At 38.5% G+C, this 22,417-nt stretch overlaps 1 protein-coding gene across 1 annotated transcript in view; it reads right to left on the minus strand.

Moving 5' to 3' along the window:
• Positions 1-22,417, minus strand: part of ATM (ATM serine/threonine kinase) — a 71,863-nt gene that overhangs the window by 40,000 nt on the left and 9,446 nt on the right. The window contains exons 8-28 of the mRNA XM_014966141.1: positions 21,560-21,723; positions 21,000-21,169; positions 19,159-19,530; positions 18,432-18,626; positions 18,020-18,115; positions 13,958-14,183; positions 11,044-11,175; positions 10,171-10,296; positions 9,960-10,049; positions 8,949-9,120; positions 8,045-8,244; positions 7,437-7,519; positions 7,173-7,328; positions 6,610-6,685; positions 6,339-6,469; positions 4,871-4,991; positions 4,233-4,409; positions 3,297-3,466; positions 2,742-2,988; positions 2,398-2,516; positions 712-838 (exon numbers count right to left, since the gene is read on the minus strand). Coding sequence (XP_014821627.1) covers positions 712-838; positions 2,398-2,516; positions 2,742-2,988; positions 3,297-3,466; positions 4,233-4,409; positions 4,871-4,991; positions 6,339-6,469; positions 6,610-6,685; positions 7,173-7,328; positions 7,437-7,519; positions 8,045-8,244; positions 8,949-9,120; positions 9,960-10,049; positions 10,171-10,296; positions 11,044-11,175; positions 13,958-14,183; positions 18,020-18,115; positions 18,432-18,626; positions 19,159-19,530; positions 21,000-21,169; positions 21,560-21,723 — 3,350 coding nt within the window. The remainder of the gene's footprint in view (positions 1-711; positions 839-2,397; positions 2,517-2,741; positions 2,989-3,296; positions 3,467-4,232; positions 4,410-4,870; positions 4,992-6,338; positions 6,470-6,609; positions 6,686-7,172; positions 7,329-7,436; positions 7,520-8,044; positions 8,245-8,948; positions 9,121-9,959; positions 10,050-10,170; positions 10,297-11,043; positions 11,176-13,957; positions 14,184-18,019; positions 18,116-18,431; positions 18,627-19,158; positions 19,531-20,999; positions 21,170-21,559; positions 21,724-22,417) is intronic.

Here is a 22,417-nt window from a genome sequence, read left to right on the forward strand (position 1 = left end):
TCGTGCTATATTCTAAAGAATTCATTCCACTGCCTGGCAATTATTAACTTTTACACTCAAAAGATTTCAACAAACATGGTCCAAAAAAAGTTTTTTCTTCTTATTTTTAGGTTGTTCATGGATAGGCAAAGTAATTTTATGACAACAAATGCAATAAAATAGCAAAAAACTTTGAAACTATATGTTTCTAAGGAATGATGTTACAAGACAGCAATATGTTTATGATTTGTTGCAACAGCTGCCTAATTTTATAAGCCTTCATATTTGCCTTTAACAACTGAACATCAAATGTCTAAAAATTGATCACAGATTATAACACTTCACACGGGAAGCAAATGGTAATATCTTAATCACAGATAGTATTTAGGCAAAATTGTCCAAATCAAATTATTTTGGAATTTTCTTCAGACATATACCAAAGAAATAAATTGCCTCTAAATTGTGCCAGATTTCCCCAACCTTTAAAATAGTCCCCTCTGTTTATATATTATCTTATATGTATTATATAATGCATGTACTTGCTCAAGCACGTAATTTTTGTAAGGTGAAAGTGTCCCTGAACTTAGGACTTCTTCCATTTCAGAAGGTAAACAAAAGAAGAGAAAGGTTTCTAAGGTTCTATTTCTTCCTCATATAATTAAATCAAAATAATTAAATAATAAAAGAAATTCTATATTATACAGAAAAAGAAAATCATCATTATATACTTACAGGGCTTTTAGAAAGAACTGCTACAAGACTTTTTAATTTGCTTTTATGACAATTGCTAATGTAGTCCAGGGTTGCCTTAATCACATAAGATGGAAAATGAGGAGGATTAGGAGCAGGATCCAGTTCCCTAAATGAATGAAAAAGAGTTGTTTTTTTTTTTTCCCAAAAGCAAACCTCATGTATGAAATAAAATAAGTCTCATTGATAAACACGTTAACTCCTAGGAAATCTTTCCTGCTTTCAGTAATTAAGAAGCAGTAAAAGCATCAAGCAGAGTGACATACATCTTATCATAGAATCATAGAATGGTTAGAATCGGAAGGGACCTTAAAGATCATCAAGTTCCAACCCCCCTGCCATGGGCAGGGACACCTCCCACTAGAGCAGGTTGCTCAAAGCCCCATCCAGCCTGGCCTTGAACACTTCCAGGGATGGGGCATCCACGGCTTCTCTGGGAAACCTGTTCCAGTGTCTCACCACCCTCACAGTAAAGAATTTCTTTCTGGAAAGAAATCTTATTTTTAGGTGTCTGTTGTCCCTCTATGGTAACTTTCTAAGTCATACTTTCTTAATACTCTATTATTATTTTTTGAAAGATCATATTGCTAATAAACCACACATTCATCTCATCTAAGGTACTTCATAGGAAAATCTACCTGCAAGTCATGGATAAAGGTTCTGTATTTTGTACTTATGTACAGTTTGGTTAAGATAAAAGTAATCATGGATCTCCTCATTATAAAAAAAAGGGCAGTGACCTTTTCTGGGACCTCAGAAAGAAAATAAAAGTGTCATGATAGCAATAAACCAGCAAAATCAGCAAAAAAAACCAGCAAAAGTTTCATCACTCTTATTCTTAGCATCCCTTTCTTAGAAAGAAAACCTTTGGTTACAAGCAGACACCACGGTCTGTTAATAAACCCACTGAAACAAGTTTCTTTTATGAAGTTCTGAAATCATCAGCCATTTAACATTTGGCAGATTTTCACAGAAATGCTTTGGCTTCTTTCAACTTTGTATTTCTATAATAAAAATATCTTCAATAACTTCAGAAAGTGTAGTGTTTTTCCAAATAGTTTGTATCTAAACATAAAAATCTGGAAAGTTATGTCCAGATGTAATTGTGCAAATAGTGATATTTTTAGGACAACAACCAAGACTGAAAAGCTCATAAAAATAAAGATATTTATGGCATTAGAATATTTATATTACTTAGGAATTCATTTAGTTGGCATTGCTTAAGCATTGTGCTTACCAAAGCCAGGAGCTGCCACTACAAGAACTGTTAAGAAATGGTTCACTTCACTTCTCAGTGGCTTCTAAAGGCCTTTAAAAGAATCCCTTTAATTTAGACATTAAAACCTGACCAACTTTACAGAGAGGGCAGCCCATCCAAATTTGAACTAATCCAAGTTGGTGGCCACAGTCCAGCTCACCAAGATACAACAGCATTCTCTTGCCCACCCATTCATTCTTTCTGTTAACTGAAGTATTAGAGAGGTTCTCATTATTGATACTGGGGAATAGCTATGTGAGAAAGTGTGCCTGTGACACGTCATTACTAATGACAACAAAACCCTTTCATTTTTAGCTTCCAGGCCACCTCTTCTTATGCCTGAAGAGCACGTTTTAAAGCACAGTATTACACAAATACACTCAGCATTTAGAAAATCTACAAACACGTACCTTATATATTTACTTAGATAAGCTCCTTCTTCTACCGTGGTATCAGGTGATTCATGGAAGGTCATCAACAGTTCAACCACAATCTCTGGTAAGTTATTATGAGATAAATTGTCAATTTGCTAGAAGAAAAAATATAACGGTTTAATAAGAGAAAAATATCTTAGCTAAAATAATTTAACATTTCATTTCCTCATGAAAACGCATGATTCCCAATTTACTTTCCTACACTATCTGGAAAAAAAACGTATGTTTAATTTTACTACCAGTTACTACAGAATATATAAAAGTTTCTTTCAGGTCTGCTAAATGCCATAGAACTCAATTTACACATTTAAATAAGCTACCTGTTTTCCTAAGCAGTTTTCATCCTTAAGCATGTCGTAGACTTTAGAAGCCGTATCTCTTTGCTCTGCTACTTCACTCTTTCCATGGCTTTGATAGGCAAAATACGGGAGGATATTCACAAGTATCTTTGGAAAACAGTCTGCTAGAACCTGCCTCCAGTCTTTTTCAATCTTGTTGGCAAGCGATTTCACATCTTCAAATTGACTTCTAATCACCAGGTGTGGAACCAAAACTTTATAACAAGACCTACATGTAGTAAATAAATATCCAGAATGTCCTTGAATTGGATTTTGTAAAAACATCTCAAGCATAATACAGCAAATACCATTCCTCTACTCCATAACTAAACTTGTAATTATTGTTTAGCTACTGCTATACAAAAAATATCTTACCAGCATAAATATGATACACAAGGTAATTGGAATACATTTTAAAAGCTCTCAAAATGTTATCTTACAACAAAATCCTGATGCATTACTACATTTAGGAATTTGAAACCCTGTGTCATAATTATAAATAACGCTAAATAAACTGCTTTTATACAGCAAACGTACCTGTAGAATTCCTCAAGGCTAGTGTAGTTCAGAAGAACATAAGGAAAAGCAGACAGGGTATACCCACTGTCGTTTATTTTCAGCCACTCCATCACCAGATAGTCTAAATGTGACGTCATGAAGTCTTCTATACTTTTGTAGCCAAAAACGTCAGATATTTTTTTCAAAACCTGTACATGAAATAAGATTGCAGAAATAGCATACAGAGTATACAATACTATGGCAAACTGACAGCACTACACCTCCATGTCCATCTGTCCTCCAGCCTTTTAACAAGTATTTGTATAACCCAGCTCCTGTTTAGCATAGGCACTTTTAAAATTATTTGTATTTCTGTATCTCAAAAGAGTGTGACCAAGGAACTACAAGTACCCCATATAAGGTGGTATGCAAAGAAAGGCCAGCCAGTACACATTTTGAGGGGTAGAGTGTAAAAACAAGAGGCAACAAATAGAAAGATAAAAAAGAGAGAATATGCACACTGAAAAAATGACTGGCATGAAAGGCAGCAGTATAAAGATCAGTGATTTCACTATGCTCTTGTGAACTTAAAAGTACACAAGACAAATAGCATCTTCCAATACTTTGCATTTATTTTAAGTATTTTCCACATTGGAAAACTCACTTTACTTCCACTGGGTAGAAAGATTTTTTAAAACGAGATCTGCAATCTTCAATGTATAAAAATCTACCTGTATTTCAGATCAGGGCTTTTAACATACAAGATTTACCATTAAAATTGCCTTTTATGATGTCGTTATTTCTATGTGGGTCATTACAGATAATAACAAATTCATTCAGGTATTTAAGTCCTACATTAGTCATGCTCTTACAAAATCTAACAACTTTCATTATTGACAAAAGCATTTCATACCATTCCAATTTTAACCTAACCTTAATTTATAATCTAAATATAAAATGGAATTTTATACTTGCCTTTTTCACAAGCTGAGGATCTAATCCATTCTCTTTCACAGACTGGCAAATAGCAAAGAGAGCTTGCTTTTCACAGACTGGACTGCAGCACAGAACCATGGTTATAAGCATCAGCAAAACCGCTTTTCCATTACACTCTTTGTCCAGAAGATCTTCAGGACTTGCATCACCCCTCACCTTCAGTAAGAAATAATGAGGAACTCATACAACCATTCTGTTAAAGCAATCTCCTAATTAATAAATGAGCATAAATAATTTAAAATTAAGGGCACTATATAAACACATAGTTTGAATTTACATTGTCTCTTATTCACTGTTTGTATGTTGTCTGTGATATCAAGGCTACATTTTATTTTGATTCCTAAGAGTTACGGTACTGAAACCCACAACAACAAATAGTATCATGCAGAAAAGCAGTTGGGAACATACAGTGAAAAAGTTTACAAACTTCTAATGTGGGCAAAACAGTGACTGACTGGATGTGTAAGGACTTTCCTGACTACCACCTTGTTTCACCACCTCAGATTATAAGAAATCCAGAAGAATTAATGCTCTTAGAAAAGTAAACATGATCATTTTAAAAGTCATCTTATTCATAAAATGAAAACCAGACAAAACAAATGACTAGATGTTGGTACCAGATTTCTCATTCCTTCCTGAACTCTGAGATACACATTCTCAAAAGCCTTTTGCTGGAGCTTCAAGGGAAGAGGTTTTGACATTCCAGAAGAATCTCTCTGTTTCACATCCTGAAACAAACTTCAAAAAAGAACAATAATTATTAGCATAACATTCAGTCTACAAAATTACTACATATTGTGCATATCAAATAATAAGATTCTGATCTTCTGAATATTGTTATTTTCTTCTTAACTTTCTTGTACAGCAGTCTTTCCTTCCTCTCCCTCAAACATTACCAATAACACTAAGAGAATCTGTTGGGCAGAGAACAGCCTGGAAACATATAAAAGTTTCCCAACTTCTGCCAGTGTAGGAAGCCAAACTTCAGTTGTCTATCATAAGGAACATTTTATGTCATGAAGTACTTTGGGAATATATTTATTGAACAGGTGTATATGTAAAAAGAGTTTCTCAAAGAATTTACTTTTTTTAGATAAAGGCCCAACCCACTTTGCTCTTTGGAGCAAAATGGGAGCACCACAGTGGATCAGACCAAATGGTACTCCAGCTGTTTCTAAGTTACTATTAGCAGATACCTAAGAAAGATCACCGTGTGCTTGCCTTGTACACATAATAATTCCTTGAATACATTATGACCACAGGTGGCCTTGGCAGATTATGACTTAAAAGTGGTAACCATATTTAATGTCCTTCAATGATTTCATCTTTTGTGAATCTGTTGCTTTTTGAACCACTGTAAACATACAGACAACCTTCAACCTCCAATTGAAGATAGTAGGATAATACTCAAAATAACTGAATGTTGTTTGAAGAAGTCAACCATATTTTCTTAGAATCCTGAATCTGTTAGTTTTGCTTGATGTCCTCTAGTCCTTAAATTGGAAAACACTGCCCATCTTCACTTCGGTTGGCTTCAGATTTTGTAGAATTATGTTGTATCTCCTGCAATTCAACTCCTTTTGTGCTGAAAGGCTTCAGTTTATGCAATCAACAGCCGTGCATAAAGCATCTCATACTTCTGAACATCCCTCCTCTACCCCTATTCCAGCTCAATTACATCCTTTTTGATGTATGGAGAAAGAACTATACACAGTACTCAAAATACAAGATCCTTTGAAAAAGTTTTTACACTACACAATGTACCCAAACTATTTCTAGAGGATAAAAAACTATTTCTTATTCGAGTCTTGTGTAATAAATTTTGTGCAAAATTTGCCGTCATATATAGTTTTTGATACACATATTGTTTATCTGTCTCTTTATATATATATCTCACATCACAGAATAACTGGAACATAGACAAAGTTTGAACACCTTAACCAAAGTAACGTGGTAGGCTTTTCTATACTGTCAAGAATAAATCCCCAGAAGTACCAAAAAGAGCAGCTATACAGTAGAAGTAACACCCAGTTAAGTGAAATTAAGTGTTACTCTTATAAACAGAAAAAAGATATAAATTATCACCTGGTAATCGACTTTGCAGCAAGAATGCGAACTTGATGGTGACTATCTGCGAGAAAACGTGGGAAGGCATCACTCACAGGTAGATCTTCATTTATCACATTAAGGATTGCCCACTTACAATGAGGATCAGCCTGAAGAGAATTAATATTGTGGTTTAAAATATACAGAAGACCTACAACGGAATACACACTGATGCATCTAAAAAATCTTTAGATACTGTTTTTAAGCATATACTTAACATGCTAATGGATGTCAAAAAATCTAGGATTACCTCAAGCAGGGCTTTCATGCAGTTTAAAAGGGCCACTCTCACTGGTGCTGTGCATTTCCCTCCTTGAGCTAAATGCCTAAAATAAGGAAGATTTGAATAAAGGAAAAAGTTGCCAACAATTTTGAGAAAAAGTCTAACTAGTTAGTTTCTCTGCTGCTCAGCAGTTCATTTTTTTGTAGTCAATATGCTGGTTTGGGAGGATTTGATGGTTTTATTGCTAATCTACAACTGTAAAAAATATTACTTTTTGGTTGCTGAAGTTATCACTTGTTATAATTACTGATGCAATTCAGAGTACAATCAGTCTCTGTTAATATATAACTGTGTAGCACTTATTGTTCTAACACTGTCTTAAAGATGATACGATTTTTTGCTACATAGAATCATAGAATTGTCTAGGTTGGAAAGGACATGACGCAGAAAATCTGGAAAGTTAGATGTTGAATAAAGATATCACAGGATACCAATAGCAAGACACACAATAGGACTACAGTCTTCACACTGATAGCAAAATTAAAAATTATATGCCCAACAGACTTCTGGATTAAATACATAAAACTTACCAAAAGGCTCCAACAACTGTCAAAAATTGTCCTCGGGCATCCCTTGTCTCTTTAGCATGGGGATTGGACTGGGCCAACCCTACTGCTATAGGAAGCAAATTATTTAGAATTACTTCACAAACTTCTTGATCTCGACGGTACAAAGAACACACATCACTGGGAAAGAAATAAAGAAAAAATATCTTGAAACATTAAACAGCCCCCAAGTCCTCAAGCTGCTGAACTAAAATAGCTCGAATACATGCTGAATAATTTCTCTCTTACGAAAGAGGCCTAAGAAGCAATTGAACATCGTCTTCAGGCAAGAGGTGTTCTTCAACAGGGAGCTCCTTCAAAAGGACCAAGTACTGGGGAATAAACAACAACAAGAAAAAAACAAAATGGAAAATAATAGTTAAAAACTAAGCAGACGAAAAGAAAAATTATAAAACATTTTCAGTAACTCTTACATGAAATCACGTGGGAAGGATATCTCTCATCAGCTCTCACATGTCAGACTGACTGTCTTTTCATGCAAAGACTGTCACACAGTAACATGGCTCAGGAAATTTTTAGTTTTGGTAGTCAAAAATATTTCCTTTGCAAACTAAAACCAGAGACTTATTCTCCTACAGAGACCATTCCCAGCTATTTAACAAATAATTAATGAGAAAGGCAAGATGTTTATGCTTCCCAGTTCTTTACTTTCTGGCTTACAAATTCTAACTGCTCTTTCCCTGACCAAAGCACACTTCAAAAAAGTAAAAGTACCCATTTTAACGCCTTCTCAGGGGACCGATGACAAGAGAAAGACAAGAATATACAGTTGACAAGAATATTTTAAAACAGTACAGATACAGATGTGGGTCTCCTTAAAGAAAGCTGACACTCACCATGTGCAGGTGCAATGGCTTAGCACTATCAAAGACAGTGCCATCAGTAAGCAGCAACAGCTTCCGCCGGATATCCGAGGCTCGGAAGCTCACTGTCTGAGTTTGGACTGTAGTTACACAAATACACAAGAACCTCAGAATTTCAAGGAGAAGTAAATCCTGCTTTGTCAACTGTTCTTCAGCTAATGGGCTCAAAGCACCTGAAAATGAGATTTTCATGTAAGAAATGCTTCTCCAAGGACGATAAAAAAGTTGGTAACATTTTAGGTATTCACAAAACTAATTTAAGTTCTTGGTATAGACAGCGACCTTTAAGGTTATTTGTTATTGAGCAGTTACTGCATCAGTAACAGCTTCTTAAGTGTTTCCAACTTCTATGAAAGCCCTCTCTAGAACAGAGGCTTTTAATTTTTTGTGCCCAAACATATGGCTGATTTCTCCATCAAGGTTACAATAAACTGAGTGGAACCATCTGTAGCTGTGTTCTTTTGTGTTGTTAACTGCAACTTAGGATATATTTCAAACACGGATTCAAAGCTTCCCCAAAATTGAAATGATGACAATTACTACTGTGTTAATATCCTCATTAAAATTTCAATTATACTTTAAATTAAGAAGTTGCAATGTCATTTTCCTGTCACATTTAGAACTCCTCTAACTTCCTGCAATTGCAAACTTTATTTACTTAGATTATTTATAAGATAGTTGGAGAAGATACTTCTAAAGGCACTTATTCAACGTGATGGGGAAAACAAACCAGCTGCTGTCAGTGGCAGTGGCATTAAGCACTACCTGCTTCAAGTATGAATAGAGTAGCACAATTTTTTATCGTCTGTCTTTCAAACAAGGAGCAATCTGTAAAAACAAGCTTTTACAAATAGTTTTGGACACAGAAAAGACTTACCTGTTACATTCTGCATCTCACCAGATTCATTTGTGTCACTGATGTCAGTCAAAGAATGATCATCAAAAAGATCATCAGATACCTGGTTATCTACTTCCATTACACTCTCCTCAGGATCATTCCCCATTAGATCCACTTCTCCCAGTTCACCTGGCTTTCCAGTAAATGTCATCTGACAAAAACACCACATCATTTTAAAGCTGGCTTTTAAGGACAGGCAAAACACCACAGGCGTAACACAAGGAAAGACACCACAGTTTCCCAGTGAAGACAACAAGGGTACACTGAATTGATTACTTTCATCCTTTGTGATAAACCTGTCTTCTACACAGGTGAGTTGTTCTATTTGAACTATTGTCTTTAGGACACAAGCTTCCTAAGACAGACACCAGTCTCCATGTTTTAGATGGTGCCAAGGATATCTGTGAGTCTTGCAGAGAAGTGTTTTTCAAATACTGTCCTGGTTTGAGGTAAGACAGAACCAATTCTCTACAAGACTTACACTGTGCTAAACACAGTGATGTGCCACCTTTTACTTTTGTCAGTGAGAAAGGAGAGTCATTTACAGTTAGATTTAATACCTATATTATAAATAAATTTGTGTTCTAAGGCACATAAGTCCATCAAACTAATAAATAAAAAGAAGCTTTTAAAACTTTACAAGTACATTAAAGTTATGTCATGTGTTACAGAAACTCTTTCTGTGCCATTAAATCTGTATATACTTTAATACAGTATTAAAAATTTTCAAAAAATAACATAATTTCTTTTTTAATGTGAGCTGGCATTCTAACCGTGATCAGCTGTTGCCCATCTGCTCTCATTTTTCTCCTATGCCTGTGTTCAAATGGTAAGTAGAAATGTTTCCAGTTAGAAATTCTCTATAAAACTCAACATATTTTGATTTATTTTTTCAATAAGCATCTCATTTGGTTTGCCTCCAAATTGTTATACTGTAAAAATCCTGTAATTGAAGAGAACTGCATTTAGAAACAGATAGAATGTACTTACCAGATTTTTGCAAATATCTACAAGATCATTCATAAATTTTGATGTTAACAAATGCAGGAATATATTAGACAGCATCTTACTAGCACTGCTCTGTAAGAAAGTAAGATGTACAGATAGGTTAATCCATTTTTTTCAGGTACCATATGTCTGACGTTCAACTTTGTAATATCATTAATGAAGAAAGAAATATAAACTACTTTATAAACTTTACCTTGGTACAATTGCACAAACATTTCATGCACTGCATTATCAAAGTCCTCAGTGAGTTGATCTGGGCATCTTCGTTTAGTTTGTTTTTTGACTGAGAAATGCCTTCTCCGACATAATGAATGAGAGACTAGTAAAAATACATCACAGTTAAAACATTTCAGTTAAATTCCTTTATACACTGGCACATACACAGCACACACACAGAAACAAAAGGACATGATTCTCATTCACATATTCTCATTCATACAGCTTTGATATATATAGCATGCAACAGTGAGTTTGGACTATTTTTTTTCTTTGATTTTTGTTTCACTCATTCTGCTCCAGAAGTGACAAAAAGATGGCCTAAACCTGCCTGAAACATTGATATTTTCATCATAAAAGAAAGATACAGCATCTCTCCATAATGTGTAAGTTTTGGGTTTCCATATTTAAGCAAAAAACTGCCTCAACTAGTAGTAGTAGTAGTAGTAATAATAATAGTAGCTGTATACATATTGGTTTAAACCATCAAATGATCTTAACAGATTCCTGCATAGATGACCTATAAAATAAAGCACTTGTTATTCTTTTAAGTATCTTTTGTCCACATGTCCATGATATTTTATTTTAATTAAAGGGGTGACTCAGAAATGTATCAATATTTAGAATAATCCCAACTGCAAAACTGGTGTGTTGGTGTACTGACAGAATTTCAGTGACTCCTCTCTTTCAGCAGCAGTAACATATTTAAACTTCTCTCAACTGCCTTTTTTTTAAGCAGAAACCCGTGGAAATATTCATGCTCTGAAAATGTGTCACTGTGGATAGCAAAAAAAATTATGTTTAACAATTTCTTTCATTTTTAATATCTCCCAAACACATTGCTGCTTACCTTAGCAGTCTGGAACAACTTTGATTTACAAGCATCCTCTTCTTTTAATATACCAGTACAGCAATAGCAACCAAGAACACCACTCAAGAGACTGACACATCGGACAAGGTGTTCTGCAGCAACAACCTTAGACTAAACCAAATACACAGTATAAATAACAGTGGTTTATCATTAATCTGTTTCACCAAAATAAAGAATTCATTAAAATCTTTAAAACACTTTTATATACAGATTTCTCCAAAATTAACGAAGATTTGCATCCTACTGTTTTGCACTGCAGTTGCCTCAGATCCCTAACACGTCCTTTTGGCTCTCCATGTTATTATTCTCTGTGTCCCACGGCCCTTACACTTCCTTCCTTCACAATACTTTGAATTCTCCCTCTCCTTCAGATTCCATCATAGCAATACTTACATAATACTCTGGTCCAACCTCTTGCTCACAGCAGGGTCGGATCAGAGGTCAGAACAGGATACTCAAGGCTTGACTCAGTCAGAATCACAGAATGATATGGGGTTGGAAGGGACCTCTGGAGATCATCTAGTCCAACCCCCCTGCAAAAGCAGGTCCACCTAGAGCAGGTTGCACAGGGACTTGTCCAGGTAGGTTTTGAATGTCTCCAGAGAAGGAGACTCCACAACCTCTCTGGACAGCCAGTTCCAGTGCTCTGCCACCTTCAAAGTAAAGAAGTTCCTCCTCATGTTTAGGTGGAACTTCTTATATTCAAGTTTGTGCCCATTTCCTCTTGTCCTGTCACTGGGTACCACTGAAAAAAGACCGGCCCCGTCCTCTTGACACCCACCTTTTAAGTATTTATAGGCACTGATCAAATCCCCCCTCAGCCTTCTCTTCTCCAGGCTAAAAAGACACAAGTCCCTCAGTCCTTCCTCTAATGGAGAAGCTCCAGGCCCCTAATCATCTTTGTAGCCCTCTGCTGTACCCTCTCTCCAGCAGTTCCCTGTTCTTCTGGAACTGGGGAGCCCAGAACTGGACCCAGTACTCCAGATGGGGCCTCATCAGGGCAGAGTTGAGGGGCAGGATAACCTTTCTTGACTTGGAAAACTTCAGGGCTTGAAAACTTCCAAGGATGAAGAGTGCACAACCTCTCAGGCAGGGCAACCTGTGCCATTGCCTGAGTGTCCTCACACAGATAAAACTCTCCTTGTATCCAGTGTGAACATCTCTTGACTCTGCCTGCTGTCTCTCATCTTCCTGCAATACGTCACTGTGAAGAGCCTGGCTCCATCTTCTAGACAATCTTATAGGCACTGGCAGGCTCCCCCAAAGCCACCCCTGCTCCATTCTCCTCTGTGTCTCCTCACAGGTCAAGTGCTGGAGCCCCCACCATCTCAGTGGCCTCCACTGAACGCACTAAATGTCTGTCTTGTACTAGGAGGCCCAAAACAGTATTTTAAATGCCATCTAAAGGCACTGAGTAGAGGGGAAAAATCAGTTCCCTTCAGCACTGGCTGTGCTCCTGTTAATACAGCCTGTATTTGCAGCTTTCTTTACAATTACTCCTTTACACAGCTGCCTTGTTTTACAAAACCTAACTCTTTAAGACCTCTATGAGACCACTACAAGTGGTGTTCCTCAGGGGTCGGTACTGGGACCAGTGCTGTTTGACATCTTTGATGGAGACGTGGACAGTGGGATAGAGTGCACCTGCAGAAAGTTTGCCGATGACACCAAGCTCGGTGGTGTGGTCAACACACCGGAGGGAAGGGATGCCACCCAGAGGGACCTGGACAGGCTTGAGAAGTGGGCTCGTGCAAACCACATGAAGTTCAACCAAGCCAAGTGCGGGGTCCTGCACCTGGGATGTGGCAACCCCAGGCACAAATACAGGTTGGGAAGAGAATGGCTAGAGCAGCCCTGAGGAGAAGGACTTGGGGGTGTTGGTGGATAAGAAGCTCAACATGAGCCAGCAATGTGCACTGGCAGCCCAGAAAACCAACCACAGCCTGGGCTGCATCAAGAGAAGCGTGGCCAGCAGGTCACAGGAGGTGATTCTACCCCTCTACTCTGCGCTCGTGAGACCCCACCTGGAGTACTGTGTCCAGCTTTGGAGTCCTCAACACAGAAAGGACATGGGCCTGTTGGAACGGGTCCAGCAGAGGGACACAAAGATGATCAGAGGGATGGAGCACCTCCCCTACGAAGAGAGGCTGAGAGAGCTGGGGTTGTTCAGCCTGGAGAAGAGAAGGCTCCGGGGAGACCTCATAGCAGCCTTCCAATATCTGAAGGGAGCCTACAGGAGAGCTGGAGAGGGACTCTTTGTCAGGAAGTGTAGTGACAGGACAAGGGGTAATGATTTTAAATTGGAAGAGGGGAGATTTAGATTAGATATCAGGAAGAAATTCTTTACTGTGAGGGTGGCAAGGCACTGGAACAGGTTGCCCAGAGAAGCTGTGGATGACCCATCCCTGGAAGGGTTTAAGGCCAGGCTGGATGGGGCTTTGGGCAACCTGCTCTAGTGGGAGGTGTCCCTGCCCATGGCAGGGGGGTTGGAACTCAATGATCTCTGAGATCCCTTCCAACTCTAATCAAACTATGATTCTATGCCCCAGGCTATCTTGGCTGAAAACTGGCAAGAGCTGAAAGCATTACAGGGGCACAGAAGCTGAAACCTACATCACCAAAATCAGGGTAACATCAGTTTGTGTGGCAACTTTCCACATACTTCCACCTCTATACCACTTCTGTGTATTCCCACATACTTAGGAAAACAATGGATATTTTGCCAATGAGGTAAAGAAATACAGACTTCTCTATTTTGTATCATTGAATATAGTTTTAAAATGTTTGCAGTTCATTTTTAGTAGCAAAAGGAACAAAAATCTATATACTTTGCCTTGAGAATATATTGCTTGTGAGCACAAATATAAAGATGTAACAGTAATTTCTAACTTACCTTAGGAGCATAGATGCTTAAAAGCTTTTCTGACATTGCTAAAAGACAGTACTCCAGTGTTTCCCTAAGATTTTGGTTGATGGCAAGTCTTGAACCAGTCGTATTTTTATCTGCAACATTTACTGCAAAGTTAGTGAAAATATCCATTTCATCAAATGTTGTCTGCAGATACAGCTCTTCAACATCAGAAAAAATGTTTTCTTCTTTCCCTTGCAAGTGTTGCACACTTGAAGAAGAGACATCATTTTTACTTTAGCAGCCAGTATACGACTAACAAGTCTTTAAAACTTATTATTTAAATGCAAGAAATAAACAAAAGCAAACCAAAATATTCTATTATCTAAATTATCCATAGATATCTATTAAATATCTATCAACAAACAGGAGGAGCTGGAAGCCACCATGCTGCTAGAAAGCTACGACCTAGTTGCCATTACTGAAACTTGGTGGGGCGAATCCCACGACTGGAGTGTGGCTATCGATGGCTACAGACTGTTCAGAAGGGACAGGCAAGGAAGGAGGGGCAGAGGCATTGCCCTCTGCATAAAGAAATGGAGAGAGTGTGAAGAGCTGTCTCTGGAATAGCCTCAAGCAGGTTGAAAGCTTATGGGTGAGAATTAAAGACTGAGGCAACACAGGGAACCTTGTTGTTGGTGTCTACTACAGGCTGCCTGATCAAAGAGAGCCTATTGACGAAGCCTTCTTACTCCAGCTACAGGAAGCATTGCGCTCACAGGCTCTCATCCTGCTGGGGGACTTCAACCACCCCAACATCTGCAGGAAAACTAGTGTGGCAATCTTTAGGCAATCCAGGAGACTCCTGGAGTGCAGTGAGGATAACTTCTTAAACTAGGTAATAGACAGCCCCACCAGAGGGGATGTGATCCTGGACCTGCTGGTCACTAATGCAAGTGAGCTAATTGGTGACATCAAGATTGGAGGCAGCCTGGGCTGCAGTGATCATGCACTGGTGGAGTTCACAGTCCTGAGGCATATGGGTCAGGGGAAGAGCAAAGTCAGGACCCTGGATTTTAGGAAAGCAAAATTCCAGCTCCTCAAGGAGTTAGTCAGTAGGACCCCCAGGAAACAGTCCTCAGGGACAAGGGAGCAGAACAGAGCTGGCAGGTCTTTAAGGACACTTTCCATACAGTGCAAAACATCCCCAGGTGTAAGAAATCAGGAAAAGAAGGTCAGAAACCAGCATGGCTGAGTTTAGACCTGTTGGTCAAACTAAAGGGCAAGAAGGAAATGCACAGGCAGTGGAAGCAGGGACAGGTAGCCTGGGAATAGTATAGGAACGTGGTCCAGTTGTGTGGAGACGGGGTAGGGAAGGCCAAGGCACAGATGGAGCTGAATTTGGCAAGGGACACAAGGACTTCTACGGGTACGTCAGTGAGAAAAGGAAGGTGAAATAAAGCGTACTCCCCCTGATGAGAAAGACTGGGAAACTGATAACAACAGACGAGGAGAGGGCTGAGGCACTCAACAACTCTTATGCCTCAGTCTTCACTGGCAACCTCTCTCCCCACACCCCTTGAGTGGATGGGAGGCACGACGAGGGACCAGGGGTGCAAAATCCCTCCTGCTATAAGAGAGTATAAGGTTTGTGATCACCTTAGGAACCTGAACATACAGAATTCTATGGGACCTGATGAGATACGTCCCAGAGTCCTGAGGGAATTACCTCATGTAGCTGCCAAGACGCTTTCCATGAGTTCTGAAAAGTCACGGCAGTCAGGAGAAGTCCCTGGTGACTAGAAAAAGGGAAACATTGCACCCATTTTTAAAAAGGATAGAAAAGAGGACCCTGGGAACTATCAACCCGTCAGCTTCACCTCTATGCCTAGGAAGATAGGAAGATCATGGAACAGATCCTCCCAGAAGCTGTGCTAAGGCATATGGAGGACAGGGAAGTGATTCGAGATAGCCAGCATGGCTTCACCAAGGGCAAGTCCTGCCTGACCAACCTAGTGGCCTTCTGTGATGGAGTGACTACATCAGTAGACAAGGGAAGAGCTACAGATGTCATCTATCTGGATTCCTGTAAGGCTTTTGATAATGTCCCCCACAACACCCTGCTCTCTAAATTGGAAAGAGATAAATTTGATGGGTGGACTGTTCGATGGATGAGGAATTGGTTGGATGGTTGCATCCAGAGGGCAGTGGTCAATGGCTCCATATCCAGATGGAGACTGGTGACAAGTGGTGTCCCTCAGAAGTCTGTCCTGGGACCAGTACTGTTCAGTATTTTCATCAGTGACATCAACAGTGGAACCAAGTGCACCCTCAGCAAGTTTGCAGATGACACCAAGCTGAGTGGTGTGGTTGACATGCCTGAGAGACAGGATGCCATCCAGAGGGACCTGGACAAGCTTGAGAAGTGGACCCGTGTAAACCTCGTGAGGTTCAATAAGGGTCCTGCACCTGGGTTGGGGCAATCCTCAGTATCAATACAGGTTGGGGGATGAAGGGATTGACAGCAGCCCTGATGAGAAAGACTTAGGGGTACTGCTGGATGAAAAATGAGACATGAGCCAACAATGTGCACTGGCAGCCCAGAAAGCCAACCATATCCTGGGCTGCATCAAAAGAAGCATGGCCAGCAGGTTGAGGGAGGTGATTCTACCCCTCTATTCTGCTCTTGTGAGACCCCACGGAGAGTGTCCAGCTCTGGACCACAGGAAAGACATGGATCTGCTGCAGTGGGCAGAGAGGAGGGCCCCACAAACACCTGGGAGGAGGGCTGGAACACCTCTCGTATGAGGACAGGCTGAGAGACTTCGGGTTATTCAACATGGAGAAGAGAAGGCTCTGGGAAGAGCTTATTACAGCCTTTCAGCACTTAAAGGGTGCATGTAAGAAAGATGAGGACAGACATTTTAGCAGGGCCTGCTGAGATAGAACAAGGAGTAATGGTTTTAAACTAAAAGAAGGTAGATTTAGACTAGATATAAGGAGGAAAGTTTTTACAATGAGGGTCGTGAAACACAGGAACAGGTTGCTCAGAGAGGTGGTAGGTGCCCCATCCTTGGAAACATACAAGGTCAAGTTGGACAGCACTTTGAGCAACCTGATCTAGTTGAAAATGTCCCCACTCATTGCAGGGAAGTTGGACTAGATGACTTTTAAAGGCCCCTTCCAACCCAAACTAGTCTATGATTCTATCTTTTTCTGCTTCCAAACTCCAGTTGATCTTTAATTTCTGAGGTGACTTTTGTTGTGGAATAGATACTACCATTTTAGCTCTGTCTGAAGAAAACGGAAGGAAAAATGAAGCCTCCATACACATCACACATTCTTACTGTACTTATACAGCAGCATTTGTTTTGTGTTAAGATGGCTGATCTCAACCAACTTCACACAATTGAAGGAGAAAAACACAAACCCCCTGAAACTAGTGTTTCTAACTTCTAGGTAGGAAAGTCTTATCTTCCATTAGAACGAGTTACACACCTTTGAGATTCATGAAGAGGAAACTGGATATAGTCCAACAGTTTGAACAAATGCACCAGTGAAAGATGCAACAGCATTCACAGAGTGACTCCAACAGACTCTAGTAACGTGTGGCTGGGGCCACAAACACAGGTAGAGGACATATGGAAGGTAAGCAAGTAGCCAACTTTCTACTTAGCATCTATCTTAAGGAACACTCTTAAGACATGCTTCCTTTAGAATGGAAAGTAATGTTAAAATCCGGAATACGTATTTGTATGAAGTAGCAAATTTTTCAGAAAATATATGTAATGAGTTAAAAATACCTAATGTACTTATGGTTAAAGAGCCAAATATTTAGTTGTATTGCTGAAGAGAGATGATGCACAGTGGCCCTTATAAACTATTTTGTTCAATACCTGAAGCTTTGACTCTCAGCAAGAGACTATATTAACGTCTGCTTAAAGTATCTTAACAATTTGTAAAAGTGCCATTATTTTCATGGGGTCTGAAAGATGTTGTATAGAAACGTGAAAGAGCTTGAAGAATTATGCATTTAATTATCTCTGCTTCCTAAAATGACAAATAGAAGAAGCTAAAGTATCTATAATGATTGATTTAAAAACATACCATTTAGCATCATTTTGGAAAAAAATCATGGCAGCTCTACAGTTCTTCATCGTCAGGCTCACAAGAATTTTTTGTAATATAAGATGAGGAAAATCACTGTAAAAAGAGAGAATTGTTTTGTATTTTTCTTGTAATCAGAAAAGCTCTTGAGATTCCTGAAAGGCACCCAAATGTTAACCAGATTTACACTGTAGCTTCAAAGAAGCTTACGTTTTCTTAAGCTTTTATCTGCTATGCTATGGACAGATAACTAAATTATGTCCCCAAAATGACATTCTCCAGTAAGCTTAAAAACGCTATAAACTCTAGCAAAGTATTAACATAATACAATTCTGCAAAACCACTTCTGCCTGCACAATCTTCTGTGTTACAGGGTCAGCTTAGATGTAAAATTATGCCACGAAGATTTTACCTGCAGAGCACAGGAGGCAACTCCACACATTCTTCCATTTCTTCCTCCAAATGGGAGGAGAGTCCCCATTTCATTATTGCTTCTTTCAACACAGAATCCAGATTTCTTTCACAATTATTCTGTTCCATCCCTACATCCAAATTTTTTGGCACTGAATAGGCAGACATCACCAATGCTAAACAATATACAGCAGAACTGTAACAAAAATGGAACATTTGTGAGAAAAAACATGGTATTTGTTGATCAGCACTCTAAAGCAAAGTCAGTATTTCTGTATGCTCAGGGAGCATCAAGTATATAAGTTAATAAGCACTCATATTGGAAAATTCCTTGATTAGAATCTTTGCATTCTCAAAAGTCACATTTTGGTTATTCTAGACATTTCCTGTCAATTTTACAGACTGTTTCAGAATACTTATTTCACAATCAAAATACATTTAGAAGAAAACATACTTTTAACTTCAAAAAATCAACACCTTTCAGTCAGATTTAAAGTTTTTCGTCAGATTTTACATCTTTAGTCAATTTTAAATAAGGATGCTTGCCTCTCCTCTTCTGCCTCTGCTTTCAGACTTATGTATGTATTCATGCCCATTTCAAATGCTTAAAACACAAACATGGGCAGTTCTTAACCAGAAATACAGCCACCACAATAATATTATTTTGAATAATACTGTGGGAACAATGTGATTCAGACACAAAATACTATCCTTGCTTCCTACTATACCTTGAAGGCTTGCATGCAGGTCCTGAAAATATCTTCCAGAGCTCTCTATCTGTTACAACGAGGTTTCCTTGAATCATAGCTCCCAGTAGCCCAAAGCTCTCCACTTCAATTTGCTGGAAACTTACGCTACGAACAGTAAGAGACCAAATCTTTGCCCAGGTTCTCTGGAGCTCCAACTTGTGGGTGCTTTTCAAGTCAGTTTTCTGGTTTTGACACAAAGCTACCTCTGTAAGACACCTCAGCACGTACGGGGTCCTTTCTCCTCGGCGCTGCTGAGGCAGTAACTGGTGAAGGACATTGAGTAAAGGAGGCAGCTCACTGTTAGGAAGACTCATGGGATACTTTGATATTAACTGAGCTGTAATCTGTAACCTTGAAAACACAAAGTGAAGCAACTAATATCAAACATACTGAAATTTGCATCTTCAAAAGTAAATAAACAAACAAAGCATTCTATGATTGTCATTTCACATACATACACCTACCAATATTGAGCCGATTTGTTTACTATCAAAGGTTAGACTCAATATTTCTACTGGTTTTACTTGAAAAGTCTGCTTGTCCAGATTTAATATCAATATTAATTTCTTACAAGCTTTTTTCTTACTTTACTGTTTTCTAATAATTTCTCACAAGCTGAGTTGACTGATTTCTGACCACAACGGAAGACAATTTCAGGCAAGGAAATATTTTTTTTCCTTCTTCTGGACTAGCCTGACCCAGGGAGTGGCTTCAAGGGTGAAATTATATAAACAGGAAATATGACATCATCAACAACATCTCTGCAGATAAGAAAAATAACATTTGTCAAATGAACAAAATGTTAACCTGGGGATGGTAAGTTTTGCTCATAGCAATGGACGCAACTCTGCTCAAATGAGTAAATTACAGTAGTCACGGCATTTCTTGGAGATTGTCATCTCTACACAGAATGGCATGTTAGTTTGTCAGTCAGATCCTAAATAGCCATTTTCCCTCAATACTGTCAGCAATAGATGCATGCACAAACCTGCCACCCCAGCTCAGGACCCAGTTCACAAACAGCTACACTGTTCTGGTATCCTCTATAGCAGTTTCCCACAAAAGTCAGAAAGACAGAGAGGAACAGGAACAGTAACAGCAAAAAACATCCGGTGTAATCTATTTTAGCTAAAACCTCAACATTCTTGGGCTTAGGGCTGTAACTGGTAAGTTCTGGAAAAATGTATCTGTAGTCTTTTAACAATGACCTGACTTCCCTGCTACGCTCTCTGCTACAGAGTCCTTCTGGTGCAGCCAGTGGAAGATGTGCAGCTACACTCCAGTTCAGAAGTCCCTCATGTCAAAGCAAATACCCCTCAATCAGAGTCCAAGCCAAGATGCCAGGCGTTGCACTTCAACAGTTCTTAGGCTGGGTATTACGCCAAACTGTTAATGGTTGCTGTCCTGTGGCACAGACAGCTTAAGACAGCAGAAAATCTCACATTAATCTCCTAGCACTCATAAAGCTGGATCACACACACAACACTTACATAATGACTGCTTTTATCTATGCTAATAGATATCTATGCTAATATTTTGCTAATAGCAAAAAAGACAGAGGTAGTAGTATCTTCTACACCGCAGCACCAGACTTCCTCTGTTATTTCTTAGGAAACCAAAGACAAAAAGGTTTTAAAGCAAGAGCGCCAAGAACACTACTCACTACTTTCCAAATGTTGAGAGAATCTAAGCTTATTGCTTAGATATATAATTAGTGTATGTGCAGACACCTAATTCGAAAGCGCAACATACTCAGGGGGACACCTGAATGTAAAAAGACGGCTGTCGTGATAGTTGTTTCCTTGTAAAGATGTTATTACCAAGGTATGACATCAAAGTCCTTCTGTGATCTTTGCAGGTTGTCTCGAATTAGTTCCCAGCCTAGTTCAATCCTCCTGCGCTTGCTCGGTACTGCTTCATCACTGGACTCTCTCTGGGAAATGGTATACGACTGGGTAATTTCCAGAACTGTGGTATCCTCTGTAAAAACCTTTTAAAAAGAATCATTAAAAAGCATGTAAACAAACAAACAAAAAATAATAATGTAGTATTTACAGGAAAACTGAAATGTCAAACTAAACTGGTCCATTTTTTACAGTGTATAAAGCCTCTTAAGAGGCAACCAGAGTTATTCTTTACTGTAACAGAACCTCTGCTTATAGCCTAGTAAGCAACACTAGTGAAATCTAGTATAATTTAGGAGTCCACACGTTTCTAAACTTCACAAAAATTAACAACTGAACACAACAGAACACAGGCAAAAGGTACTAATATTTCAGTAAATGATTTTGAGGAAATGTTAAAGCTATGCTACTTTAAAAAGGAAAACTTGCAAGACAGTAAATATAGAGTCAACTTCACATTCAACTAAAAATGTTACCTGATGACAAATATCAGCCATTAACTCAATCAAATTTTCCTTTACAGCAATATTACGTGAGCCTGAAGAATACCTTCCTCTACTACTGATGAGATTTATTTCATTCACCAGCAGATCATATAGGTTATGTAAAATACTTTGCCATTTTGTAGAGTCATATGCACCTGTACATGCAAAAAAAGTATGAAAAGATAATATTTACCACTCCCTTGATACAGTATGCAAACCTACCCAGACAACACAAAATACAGCCAAAATCAGAATAAATCACACAAAGCCTAACAAATGCAGAACAAGTCTTACAATGAAGAAAGTAAAAAAGTGAAATAAAGTTAAGAAAGAATTCAATCAGTGTCTACAAGTAATTAAGGTAGGAACGAAGTTTCTAATAAACAATTCTTTAGCTAACTGGAAAGACTACAGTGAAATGCAATGGATAAATTCAGACTACTTTTAAACTCTGCTATTTGTAGAAAAAGTAGAAAAAAAATCATCTTTTTAAAAAGAAGATGCTATAACTGAAATAGGTCATGACAGACAAACACAATTACTGAGTGATGTTCTCTGGCCAGTTTTATACAGTAAGGCAAACTTAGACCACAGTACTAATATCTGGGCTTAAATAAACCTGGTAAGGTATGAATACATCTAAACTATTATTTCTCTTCCTCAAAGACTTTGCGTTTTGATGTAGTAATTAAAATTACCTTTTGATAGAAAAAGTTAACCTTTACAGGACGTAATGCAATTAGTATTCTCTTGGTGCATAGTAATTTAATACTAATACTGACAAGTAATCATCACTCCCATTAATGTTTCCAAGACTCAGTATCAAAATTCAGAAACCTGGCACAATTA

This window comes from Calidris pugnax, unplaced genomic scaffold (assembly GCF_001431845.1).
Source record: "Calidris pugnax isolate Ruff unplaced genomic scaffold, ASM143184v1 scaffold20, whole genome shotgun sequence".
Taxonomy (NCBI): domain Eukaryota; kingdom Metazoa; phylum Chordata; class Aves; order Charadriiformes; family Scolopacidae; genus Calidris; species Calidris pugnax.